This window comes from Silene latifolia, chromosome 4 (assembly GCF_048544455.1).
Source record: "Silene latifolia isolate original U9 population chromosome 4, ASM4854445v1, whole genome shotgun sequence".
In the NCBI taxonomy this organism is placed as follows: Eukaryota; Viridiplantae; Streptophyta; class Magnoliopsida; order Caryophyllales; family Caryophyllaceae; genus Silene; species Silene latifolia.
Window position 1 is genome coordinate 40,574,899 of NC_133529.1, and position 9,283 is coordinate 40,584,181.

Genomic DNA, 9,283 nt, shown 5'->3' on the forward strand with positions numbered 1-9,283 from the left:
AAGAATCGAATCCCCAACCTCAGGTTGACGTAAGAGAGTTTTTACGGTCTTACCACTTGCACTAATTTTTGTTTTTATGGAAATATGAATGTATTAAGTCGATTATCAACTTTGAGCGTTAGAGTATTACATTGTTTATTAGAATTTTCTTACTGTATCACCTATTCACCTTAGAGCCTAAGATTGTTACCTTGTGGACTTCATTTGAATTTTTTTTTCGAGTGACGAAACCTTGAGAATTATACTCAGTTCTAACCACTAGACTCCACCTTTGCGGACTTTATTGAAATAAGTATCATCAATAAAAGGATAGAAATAATAAAAATAAGTGGGGTGAGAGAGGCTCGAACTCTCGACCTCAGGATCACTCAACATTAGCTATGAGACCTACGCGCTAGCCAACTGCGCCACCACCCCTTTTGTTGTGTTATATATAATTATAACATTCTTGTAACGCAAACACCCTGGATCACTGGAAGTAACATGCAGCTTAAACAATCACATCCCTACACTCTCCTACAGCGAACTACAAAAAATACTCCTATGTGAATTGTGAAACCATCTCGTTTGATTATTCTTGGAAAATTGAGGTGACGCAGGAAGACGGTGGCCGAAACATTCTAAGATGAAGTCACGTTCAAAAACATTATTGAAAATTATAAGTGACTACATTTTTAATAAGACAACCTTGCTATTTTAGCCAAAGAAAAAAAAAATGAAATCCTCATCAGAAACATTAAAGAAAAAAAATTGGAACAATGTGATGTGATGACAGTAGGACACTGATCGGAGCAATATTTCGCACAAAAAACGTTTTTCTACATTATGGACATTGCAAACAGGCATATTGTATAATGCAGTACACTGTATAATTTTCTGGGAGAATATACAATAAATGTGATAAATAAATACAAATAAAAGTTTATTAAACTATCTTTACTCAAAATAGGAAAAGTTGACAACACTATCCATGGCTTCTGGGATCACCAACTTGGTGAATCTTCCGAAACTCGGCGCTGGAATATTGTCCGACAGCACGAGCATGAGGAATAGATTCCTCTCCACGCGCTAAAGCATCCACGTTCTCCAACAAGTACTTTCTCGGGAGCCGTCCCACAACATTCCCCTCTTCGTTACCATCCTTATCCAAGAACGCAAAATGAGGGATGCCCTCTACCCCGAATTCATCCAGCTCCTGCTCCCATTTTGTGTTGTCCACATTTAGCATCACAAAATTCACTTGATCCCTGAAGGGGAAGATTGTTAAGATTCGAGTTGAGTTTTAAATTCAAAAGTTATTTGATTACGAATTATATGTCCACATGCGACGCAACAACATTTTTTATACAAAATGTCACTTGGTGCAACTTTATTCTAAGCCCAAACTATTGGAGTAGAAATTTGGACAACATAGGCAGCTTGACACCTCCAGGCTCCAACTGAGTCGTGAAAAAACAATAGTCATTCTAGGGTAAGAAATTGGTACAAAATAGCCGTGTCTAACACTTGCAATTAGACTCGTGAACATTAATTTAACAACGTGGTTTTTAACTACATCCGTCATGAGAATTAGCAAAATCAGAAATAGGAAGGGACCTACTTGTACTGCTGTTCCACTTTGTAGACATCCGGTGCCAATTCCCGACAAACTTCGCACCAATCAGCGTAAAACTCTACCACCGTTGGCTTCCCATTTGATAAAGCCTAGACAACAATAATGTACCAACATTAACATTAAGGTAGATGGACAACTTTTGAAAGCAAAAAGGAGATCAAAAAATACATGCCAAAGATTGTAACCTTGTTTTAATATGCACGATGCACACAGAGACGAAGAAGCACAAGTGGCAAAACGAAGGCGTGCACCTCATGTATGAGCGTATGGCACACTTTTGCAAGCAAATTTAAGATACAATATTGAACTAGCCTTTTGACTAGTGCTTCACTAAGCCTTGAACCTAAGCATGTCTAAGACGCAATCTTCATACTAATCACAGCAAACTGTAAGTATGTTCATAGGTCTGGTAAAGCTATATGTTCAAACCGATTCACAATATTAGGAGCGTAACATACATAACCGATAAAAATGGACCACCTTTCTAATTTGGGATTCTTAATCTTAGCAGTTTCGAAATATAAGCAAGTGTTATCTGACTATACCACGAATAGCATTAAAACAGAAAACCATCATATATGCCAAACAAAAGTGTTCCGAGTATTTTAGCAAATAATTTCAGTAAACCACTAAACTGCAGTAAGTAGTATCCTGCAGTATCCTTCAACATCTTTTTCACTTTATGACTATCTTTGTAGAAGTCAAGAAGTTATACCAGCAAATAAAAAAGTCAAGAGATAAAACAAACCTCTTCATATGGTAATGCCATGGCAGTAAGGTCTCGGAGTGAAACACCAAAATCTAAGCGTGCTGATAAGAACAGCCCTACTGCTGCAAATGTGGAAAGCAGGGCTACCCTCTTATTCACATCTTTGTTCGGAAACTCTGGAAAGCTAGGACTAGTTGAGGATGTCGTTGCTTGGCTGGATTTATCATCGACACTATCAGGCTCTGTAGATGACGACTCCTGGACAAAGACTGATTATATGAGAAAAAAAAAAAAGGAAAATTAGAAAGAGACAGCGGACCAACTGTCAACGATCAAAGTAACAATCTCAATTTCCCCCAAAAATAGGTATTATTTGAAGTAGATAAAAATGTGAACGGAGTACAATTTGCTTTGCAAAGAATGTACAACGCTTGCGCAAATGCCTCAAAAGGCTGCAGTCTATGGCAAGGTGGTGGTTGGATGTACCCATAATGAAAAATTGTATAGAAGTTTACATCAACTAACAACTACTCCCTCCGTCCCGGTCAATTGTTGTCCTTTCGTTTTGGCACAAAGACCAAGGAAAGAGGAGATGACCAATAACTAAATGACAAGTGGAGCAAATTGAATGAGAATGATCAAATTACTCATCAAGTTCATTCTTAAAATAGAAAGGACAACAAATGACTGAGACACCCCAATATGGAAATGGACAACAAATGACCGGGACAGAGGGAGTAGTTCTCAACATACAAAGTGAATACTTTTATGAGCCATTTTGCCTTCATATAATGAACTCAAACAATAGTATGCCAAAGAATCCAGAGACATCTTCGACCCGCGACACATATACAAATGTTTAATATTGAGATTGCATCCAAAATACATGATGGACAATTCACCTCTAATTTACAGCAACTCACAAGCAGGAAAATAAACGAAAAAGGGGCACTGAAACGAAGGACAAGAAAATCAAGATGTAACACAAGATTTGAGCAGGCAAGTATTCATACCGTTTCAGGGCTGGATTCAGTAGTCTCGCCTTGGCAAGCAACATACTGCAATCTTCGTGTTTTGAGCTGTAGTGGAAATTTTGATTGAAGAAGTATTCGAGGGGAAGCGTAATAATCACAAGAAGTAGGTAATCTTTGAAGGGTGACTAGGTTGGATGAAAAGTGTAAGGCCATCTTTATGGTTCCTCCTATGATGAGCTCTGGTGAAAAACAAAATGCACTATATATTATGCATCACTTTTAGGCTATGAGCCTATGTTACATATACCGACTTTAATGCAAATCTGTATCGGAGTATCAGACACGTTTTTTTTATCGCGCTTGACACAACATGAAGTGTCAAGTGGACAACCATCCAAACTGGAGAGCTGAAGTAACATAAATTTCAACTCTTTCTTATCAAATCAAACAGACCATTAAATCAGATACCCAAATAGATGATATCAGTTAATTACTTAATCAGTCTTTTGTACTTCATTCACACAGTCACACCATCACACAATCTCCCATTTACTCTTTTAACGAGTATAGTGAGGGATAACATTCATAACAAACTCTTATATGCGGCCATTTACAATATTGAGACACCTCTCCCCCATCCCGTTTATGTTGTCCTCATTTCACTTTAATAGTCAAATGATGTTCACTTAGCCAATTGTTTTATCTCATAATATATAGGAGTACACAATATGTAGTTCATTTCTCCATCTTCAGAGTAGGAAGGCCAAATAAGGTGGCAATCGATTAAATTGAGATACCCGATTTCCAAAACAGTGTACTCTGAACCACCCACCTTAATCTATCATTCATACTTAAGATTCAATTAGTATTCTGTGAGGCGGGTTTATGCTAATATTGTGTAAAACGGATGCCAACTACCTAAAATATGCCCAATGGATGTTAGAAAGCAGCTACCAAAATGACCAATACTTGTGTAAGACCGCCTCACACTTTAATCCTAATAAATCAATGATCAATCAACAAAAGATTTGTTAAAATAACCATATTCAGTTGAGATAGCTGTATAACACACAAAAAACAATACAGAAAATCAAAAGGCGATAGCAAAATTATCAATAAATCTTATGTAAAACCGTTTTACAGAAGAATATTATGTGGTACAACTGAAGGAAGAAATGAAAAAAACTCACGATGGTAAGTTGATGTTGGTGGAGCGAAATGCGTGGAGGAAAGGGTGTGGACTTGTGGAGTAGGCTCCTTTTAGTGTTGTAATTTGCTAAGAGACACTACTACTCTTCCAAACTCACACGTACTTGTATAATGGTAAGTTGGTAACGGATCGACTTCAGATCAGATGTTCGATTCCACATCCGATTCGTAACCGTAATATAAAAACATGAACTTTGAATTACCTCAGAAAAAATACATGTAAGCTCATGTATGGATGTATAATCCTATTTGTGGTGAAAATTTAGTGATCAAATGCATCCTCTCTCCTCATTTGAGGAGGCTCATGGATGTATGTAGGTTCCCATTACATAGGGAGCCCCTAATATTACAGTCGGTCTCATTATAGACGGATAATGTCTGTCTATAATGAGAATTTGTGCTAATATTATGGAGGGTTCCCAAATGTAAAAATATACCATCTTTTTTCACTTTACCAATTAATAGCTAATAAAATATATTATTATAAGAGAGTAAATATGTGGTGGGACATAAAAATGTAGAAAAGAGATTATCGGGGAACCCCATTGGTGCAAGAGACGATTATAAAATGGAGAGGCTAGTGTGAAAAGTTAGTGGAAAGTGAGTTGGAAAAGAGAAAGAAGGTTTGGGCCACCCCAACTGATGCGCCTTCTAGAAAGGCCGCAACATTTGCTGCGTCTCTTCCAGAGACTGCTTTCAGTTGCTACACTTCTTCTTCTTCCTCGCATTTTCGCTGCTTTCGCCTTTATCTTCTTTCTTCGTTCTTTTCTTCTTATTTCGTCTAATAATTTTCAAATTAATTTTTATTACTTTATCAAAAAATTTCGACTTAAATCCCTTATAACTCATATTCGCGGGTTTTCGTCATTAGCTCAAATTCGGGTTTAAGAGCTTCGGTTTTCCCATATCGAATCCTCTAAATTCGCCTTTTGTATATTGTTTTAGCTTGTTTTCCAGATCCTAATTCTTCATATTTTCGATCTTTGCAACCGACTTTGCTTCGATTAATTTGCAATTCGAGTTTGTAGTGCATAATCAATTCCGACTTCGACCTTTTCTTGTAAACCGTTGTATAACCTACGCTAAATCATACTTCGATTAATTCATCATGCTTCCAGTATATTAAAACATGTTTAAATCACTTCCTTCGAGTCAATTAACCAAATCAATAGACTAAATTGATCAATTTACACTAACAGTTGCGGGTCTAACTTTCACGGTCAGAACCCACCTCTAGAACACATGCAGAGACTGCTGCCCCTCCTTCCAGAGGACGCATCACCAGCTGCGTTTGTTCCGAGTTGGTTTCTGCCTCTGAACTCAGATCGCATCGACATAATTCGTTTGTTTTCCTTATTAATCGTCTAAAAATAATTTGTTTAAATATCCCAAAATAATTTTTAAATCCCAATTTTTAGATTGATACGATAAATGGATGTTTAGTGACTAAAGTGAGAATTATTATACTTGATTAATATGTGAACTAGTTTAGACCCCGTGCATATAATGCACGGTACTTATAGTTTAATATTTTTATAAAATTATTTATATAATATTGGTACCTTATAGTTATTTACATTTCTTATCATTGTATTTTGCTTTGATAAATAAAAGTTAGAATTAAAAATTAGTTAAGAGAATTAAGTAATTAGTTGAAATATATTTTAATGAAAATATTTTTATAGCATAAAGTTAATGAGTTTCAATTTATATTTTTTTTTTAATTTTTTTTGTTACGAAAGTAATAACAACGATTTCTAGTTTTTGCTTTATACAGAATATGGGTCAACTCATCATCTAATAATAGGATTAATAAAAGATTTAGCAATTTATAATTTTAAATCAATTTTATTTTGTTTTAATTAAAATATCATATTTTAGAGTTTAGTGAAAATAATATAATTTGATGAAAAGATTAATTTTAAAGAAAATATAATAGATGAATTAAATTGTAATTATTAGCTTCCTTATTTAGTGAATGAACATAATTATCATTACTTTCCTTTTTTGAGAATATGCTTTTTGGCGGGAAAATAATAGAAATTACCTATTCATTTAGTATATAGGGGATTTAGATTTTGTTACGAAATATCTTTAGATATTATATGGATGTCCATATATATATATATATATATATATATATATATATATATATATATATATATCTCCCCTACTACTAAGAGAATAAAAAGTCTCAATAGTTTTCCCTCTAAAAGGAATCTATTTAAATAAGGAAACAAGAGTTTATTTTTATGAAATTATTATCTTTTAATTAATTTATATTCTTTTAATTATTATAACTTTTTTTAACTAAATTATAATCATTTTATTAAAATAAAATAAAACTGGTATAAATCTAAAAATTTCTATATGAAAAACTGTAAATTGATATGATTAGATTCGTATTAAAAAAAACATAAAAATTATGAAATGATTTGTTTTGTGGTAAAAAATTTCATTAAAATACACATTTTACAACTTTACTTATTATTTCTTTTAATTAGTTTTCATTTCAATTTTATATCCTTATTAAAATATAAAAAAGTAATAATGTGTCAATTCAAATCTATAAATAATATATTACAAATTAAATGATCTAGAAATACCGTGCATGCATGCGCGGGATTTATACTAGTATATATATATATATATATATATATATATATATATATATATATATATATATATATATATATATATATATATATATATATATATATATATATATATATATATATATATATATATAGGGTCGGGATCCAGTGAGAACCACTAAGATAATGAGAACCGTGAGAACCATCATTAAATCTCTACCAAATCTCGAATTGAAAGTTTAGGTGAATCATTTAGCCTTAACTTAGTTTGTTCAAACACATTATTTGGTATAACTAAACAAAATTTATTGATTTTATTAACAAAATTTAAACATAATGTACAAAAATACAATTAGGTATACTAAAACAACTATAGATGCACCAAAACGAATACTGGGTGCATGAAAATTTTTACATGCATGAAATTAATTACTATGTGCATGAAAATAACGGGCTCTACATGCACGAAAACGAGTTCTAGGTGCATGAAAATGGTTAGATACGAGAAAATGGGTAGTCGGTGTATGAAAATTAATAAAATGTATTTCGGCTCGATTTGCGTCAATAATTTATAATGTTTGGACCAAGAAATATATTTTCTAGCCATAAAATTCAATGCCGAATCCAAATATATCATTATTTTTTTAAAAAAAATCCGTAAGATGGAGTTTTCAATTTTAAATTCCCGTATCATGGTCCTCGTGGGACGATTATTCTGAGTACGAAGGAGTATATTGTAAGCGATGAATTGTAGACCATGCGATTATTATTCTATAGGTTATTGTTTTTTGTGGGGTTTCTTAGGGGTCGAACTGTAATAATATGTCGTCCGTTCCGTTCATTTCCTTTGTTCCTTCCTTTTTAACTTTCCCCTTTTTAAAAATGTGTGTACACGTTTTAGCTAGTATTTTTTTTTGTTTTTTTGTTTTTTTTTTTTGTGTTTTTAAAAAAAAAATCTAAAGATGTTACTCGTGTCGGTGGTCAAAAGTTATTTACGTATTCTAATATATCTTAGCACTTTCTTAATCGTCCTAAATTTAAACAGTTTCATTGTCGAACTGTAATTGCATGTTTGCTAACTTTAATACAGTTCACTTGCCGAGTTAAACAAGCTATGGCCCTCACTAAATTTTTGTATGTTCGCTATTGTCAACGTGGCCCAACCCTTCCTTTAGAAATTTAGTACAGGCATTTCCCAGTGCACATTTTGTTTCCTTTTCTATTCTTTTTTACATTGTGTATTTAGTTCTTGTTTTCCTATTATTTGTCTGCCGTTGTTTGGTGTCTATTTTTTCTTCCAGTGACCATTACTTTAGTAGTTTGATCCCGTCCACTTATGCCTTTTACACAAAATAGAGAGTTGGTGTCGTCCTAATAAATACGCTTCGAGATTAAACATTAGTTTGTTCGTTGTGGCAGGCCACCCGCTCAAAAATAACATTGCATGGGAAACCTAATTAAATAATAACATTGGGGGAGAATAAGCACCAAAATCAGGAGTACCCAACAAACCTGGACCCTAAAAAGCTAGTAGCACATAGTACACACGTTACGCTGCAATTGGGCGGGCACTGCTACTGTAAGTTGGACCCGCGAAGTTAAGCCTACCACGCCTTATGCTGGCGGTTTGTCTGTACACTGGCTAGCAACCACATATGTTGCACTGAAGAATACTTCACAGCTTAGCCTTCTACGCCTAATCTTCTTTGATCTAAATATGGCATACACTCAGGCACATATCAGGTTCGATTTATTATTAGCTCTGGAAGATTGAAATGGAAAACGTGAAGGTGTTAATAGGCTGAAAGTTATTAGTTACCTTTAACTGATAGCTTTGCTATATCATTTCGGCAAGAGTTAGTGCATCATAAGACACAACATTTTTGACAAATGTTGGCGGAACTGGCTCTAGCCCTGGAGCTGCAAACACGGTTATTTTGACATGCTTTCCTTGCCCTAGACGGTGCGACATAAAGCGGGCCGTGAGAGAAGCATGCTCGTGGTAGGTGACTACTTGGCTTAAAGTTTGGCCTTGACATTTGTTTATCATCATTGCAAAGCTGAGTTTTAAAGGGAATTGGTTCCGCTGAAATTAGAATGGGTAGTTAGTTGACGGACCCGGCCGTAGTTTGACGCGGGGTATGAACAAATGATCCCCTTTATGCTGTCCGGTCATTATTAC

The 9,283-nt window shown here is 34.2% G+C and overlaps 1 protein-coding gene and 1 non-coding gene across 2 annotated transcripts; both read right to left on the reverse strand.

Annotated features, from left to right (window-relative positions):
* Positions 1–329: 329 nt before the first annotated feature.
* On the reverse strand, positions 330–417 carry TRNAM-CAU (transfer RNA methionine (anticodon CAU)). The gene is given in 2 exon segments: positions 330–365; positions 380–417. It is a non-coding gene; the product is annotated as a tRNA-Met (tRNA).
* Positions 418–797: 380 nt separating this feature from the next.
* LOC141653455 (thioredoxin-like protein HCF164, chloroplastic) lies at positions 798–4,603 on the reverse strand. The gene is made up of 5 exons (XM_074461223.1): positions 4,489–4,603; positions 3,338–3,537; positions 2,364–2,582; positions 1,601–1,704; positions 798–1,247 (listed from the first exon to the last, which is right to left on the reverse strand). The coding sequence occupies exons 2-5, from the start codon at positions 3,509–3,511 to the stop codon at positions 965–967; spliced, it is 780 nt and encodes a 259-aa protein (XP_074317324.1). The 5' UTR covers positions 3,512–3,537; positions 4,489–4,603; the 3' UTR covers positions 798–964.
* Positions 4,604–9,283: the final 4,680 nt, after the last annotated feature.

Excerpts from the sequence above, each read along its gene's own strand:
- LOC141653455 (XM_074461223.1), bottom strand. The coding sequence starts at position 3,511 with ATGGCCTTACACTTTTCATCCAACCTAGTCACCCTTCAAAGATTACCT. Across the intron at positions 2,583-3,337 it reads CTGAATCCAGCCCTGAAACG|GAGTCGTCATCTACAGAGCC; the intron begins GTATGAATACTT and ends GTCTTTGTCCAG. Across the intron at positions 1,705-2,363 it reads TGGCATTACCATATGAAGAG|GCTTTATCAAATGGGAAGCC; the intron begins GTTTGTTTTATC and ends ATTGTTGTCTAG.